At 54.2% G+C, this 2,695-nt stretch overlaps 1 protein-coding gene across 1 annotated transcript in view; it reads left to right on the top strand.

The window, feature by feature from the left end:
- Positions 1–2,695, top strand: part of PLB1 (phospholipase B1) — a 130,676-nt gene that overhangs the window by 86,349 nt on the left and 41,632 nt on the right. Inside the window, exons 41-42 of the mRNA XM_014546609.1 lie at positions 948–1,029; positions 1,660–1,764. Coding sequence (XP_014402095.1) covers positions 948–1,029; positions 1,660–1,764 — 187 coding nt within the window. The remainder of the gene's footprint in view (positions 1–947; positions 1,030–1,659; positions 1,765–2,695) is intronic.

Here is a 2,695-nt window from a genome sequence, read left to right as displayed (position 1 = left end):
GCCATCTGGGCTGATAACATGAAGTGCATTTTATGGGCATGAAATAATTCATGACAAAATAAACGACACACTGGGCACTAGTGCCAGCTAAGGAGGTGTCTGAGGGCCTGAGCATGGGAGGCCCAATACCAAAGGAGGCATATTTTTATAAAAATTAAACCTTGCACTGTCATTGCCTAAATCCATTTGCTTCCGGCCCAGCTCCTGCAGAGCACTACTTGTGCTCTATTCTTACAAGAGGGTGCTCATCCATGTACCCTTGGGACCTTATCCAGTCTCTGGGTCAGGCCTGAAACCCGCCCCTCAGCACGTGAGCATGGGAGGCCCAATACCAAAGGAGGCATATTTTAGTTATAAAAATTAAACCTTGCACTGTCATTGCCTAAACTCATTTGCTTCCGGCCCAGCGCCTGCAGAGCACTACTTGTGCTCTATTCTTACAAGAGGTGCTCATCCATGTACCCTTGGGACCTTATCCAGTCCCTGGGTCAGGCCTGAAACCCGCCCCTCAGCACCTGCCATCTGGGCTGATAACATGAAGTGCATTTTATGGGCATGAAATAATTCATGACAAAATAAACGACACACTGGGCACTAGTGCCAGCTAAGGAGGTGTCTGAGGGCCTGAGCATGGGAGGCCCAATACCAAAGGAGGCATATTTTTATAAAAATTAAACCTTGCACTGTCATTGCCTAAATCCATTTGCTTCCGGCCCAGCTCCTGCAGAGCACTACTTGTGCTCTATTCTTACAAGAGGTGCTCATCCATGTACCCTTGGGACCTTATCCAGTCCCTGGGTCAGGCCTGAAACCCGCCCCTCAGCACCTGCGTCAGAGCCTCAGGCACAGGTGCTCCTAAGCCCCGGCTCAGTGAGCTGCTGGTGCAGCGGAACCCGCCCCTGACCAGAGCCCCGGCTCCGGGCCCTCCTGCCCCCCTCTCTGTACAGCGTTTTGTGTAACTGCGTGCTGACCCCTCGGGAGAACTCCCCGGAGCTGGCCAGGTTGGAAGCCATCACCAGAGCCTACCAGGTGAGACAAGAAGGCACCATTTGGTGTGTTGTCCCCACACTCACTGAACACACCAGCCCAGAGCCCCCAAGGGGAGGGAGGCACACAGGGGAGAGAAGAGCTGTTCAGGGTTTGAGGGGGGACTTCACCATCGAGGCCCCTTCCTCCGCCCCACCTGGCTGAGGCGTCTCAGGCACCTGGTTCGAGTCGGTCCAAAGGAGTCTAGGTGACAAAGCCCCATGGCCCAACGCTTGGCCTGAGGAGGACAAAAGCCTTGGATGCCCCATGGGACCCCCTCCCACTCCCCTGCACCTGGGGGCCCAGCTGCCCCCTCACCTCCTCAACAGGTGGAGCGGCTAGGGGCTCTTTGGAGACTCTTCCCAGGCTTCTATTCCTTGTGGGACTTTCTGCCTGGCCCTTCAGAGCTTGCAGTTCACTTAGAAGCAAAACAAAAAGGTGGCCCAACCTGTTTCCAATTCTCTGGAAAGAGCTTTGCAATCAAATGTGTTTGCCTGCTCAGCTCAAGGGAAGGGCTGAGGCAGCACCACCACCCCCATTTCCCAGGGAGGTGGAGCTCTGCCCACCCTTGCCCCCGTGGGCTCTTGGGCCACCTAGGGCCTGTGCTGAAGGCACCCATGGGTGTGTCCCCAGAGCAGCATGCTTGAGCTGGTGGAGTCAGGCCGCTACGACACACGGGAGGACTTCTCTGTGGTGCTGCAGCCCTTCTTCCACAACACCAGGCTCCCCATCCTGGAGGTACGTCCCTGCCCTTCCCCATGGGGCTCCCGGAGGGAAGAGGAGATTCAAGGCAGAAATGCCACGTGCTTCCACGAGAGTGAATAAAGTGGGAAAGACACAGGCAGCTCTCCAGGTGCAGGTCTGGTGAGAGCGGCCTCCTGCAACAGCTGAGCTGCATTCTCAGAACCAGCCTGATGTGGGAAAGCAGCCTCAGTTTTATTGAGCATCTACTATGTGCCAGGCCCTGTGCTTGTCACAAGTACCTTTTGAGGTGAGTTTTATTATCCCCCTATAGCCGAGGCTCAGAGATGTGAAGTAGCCTTCCTAAAATCATATAGGAAATACAGGACACAGAGGCAAGTTTTGAACATGTCCGGCTCCAGAATACTCCCTTTCTGCCACATACACATGGCACTAAACTCATAAAGGAGGGCTCTGGGTATTCAGTTTCCACCCCTGGCTTGCTTTGCACCTGACACTCCCACTCTGAGCAGAAGAGCTGTGAGTGGACCCAGGTGGGGACTTGTTTCTGTCCACCTGGGTATCCAACCTAAGGGCTTCACCTAATTGGAGGGAGCTTTGAGCAACCTTGAGTGCCTCAAGAAAGCGGAAGCTGGCACACTGCCCTGGTATTGGCTTTGCCCAGGCCTGCCCTGAGGGTGGGCCCCATTCTCCCCACCAAGTCCATCGGGACCATCTGGTCAATGGCTGGGAAGTAGCTTTTCCCAGATGGCTGGTCAAGACTTCCTTAGGGACTAGATCTCATTTCCCCAAGCATGGCATGGGCTAGGGCCGTGGTCGGCAAACTGAGGCTCGCAAGCCACATGCAGCTCTTTGGTCCCTTGAGTGTGGCTCTTCCTAAGCCTTAGGAGGACCCTAATTAAGTTAATAACAATGTACCTACCTATATAGTTTAAGTTTAAAAAATTTGGCTCTCAAAAGAAATTTC

Source organism: Myotis brandtii, unplaced genomic scaffold (genome assembly GCF_000412655.1).
Source record: "Myotis brandtii unplaced genomic scaffold, ASM41265v1 scaffold454, whole genome shotgun sequence".
In the NCBI taxonomy this organism is placed as follows: domain Eukaryota; kingdom Metazoa; phylum Chordata; class Mammalia; order Chiroptera; family Vespertilionidae; genus Myotis; species Myotis brandtii.
The sequence above is the reverse complement of the archived record's forward strand: the minus strand, read 5'-3'. Positions and strand labels throughout refer to the sequence as shown.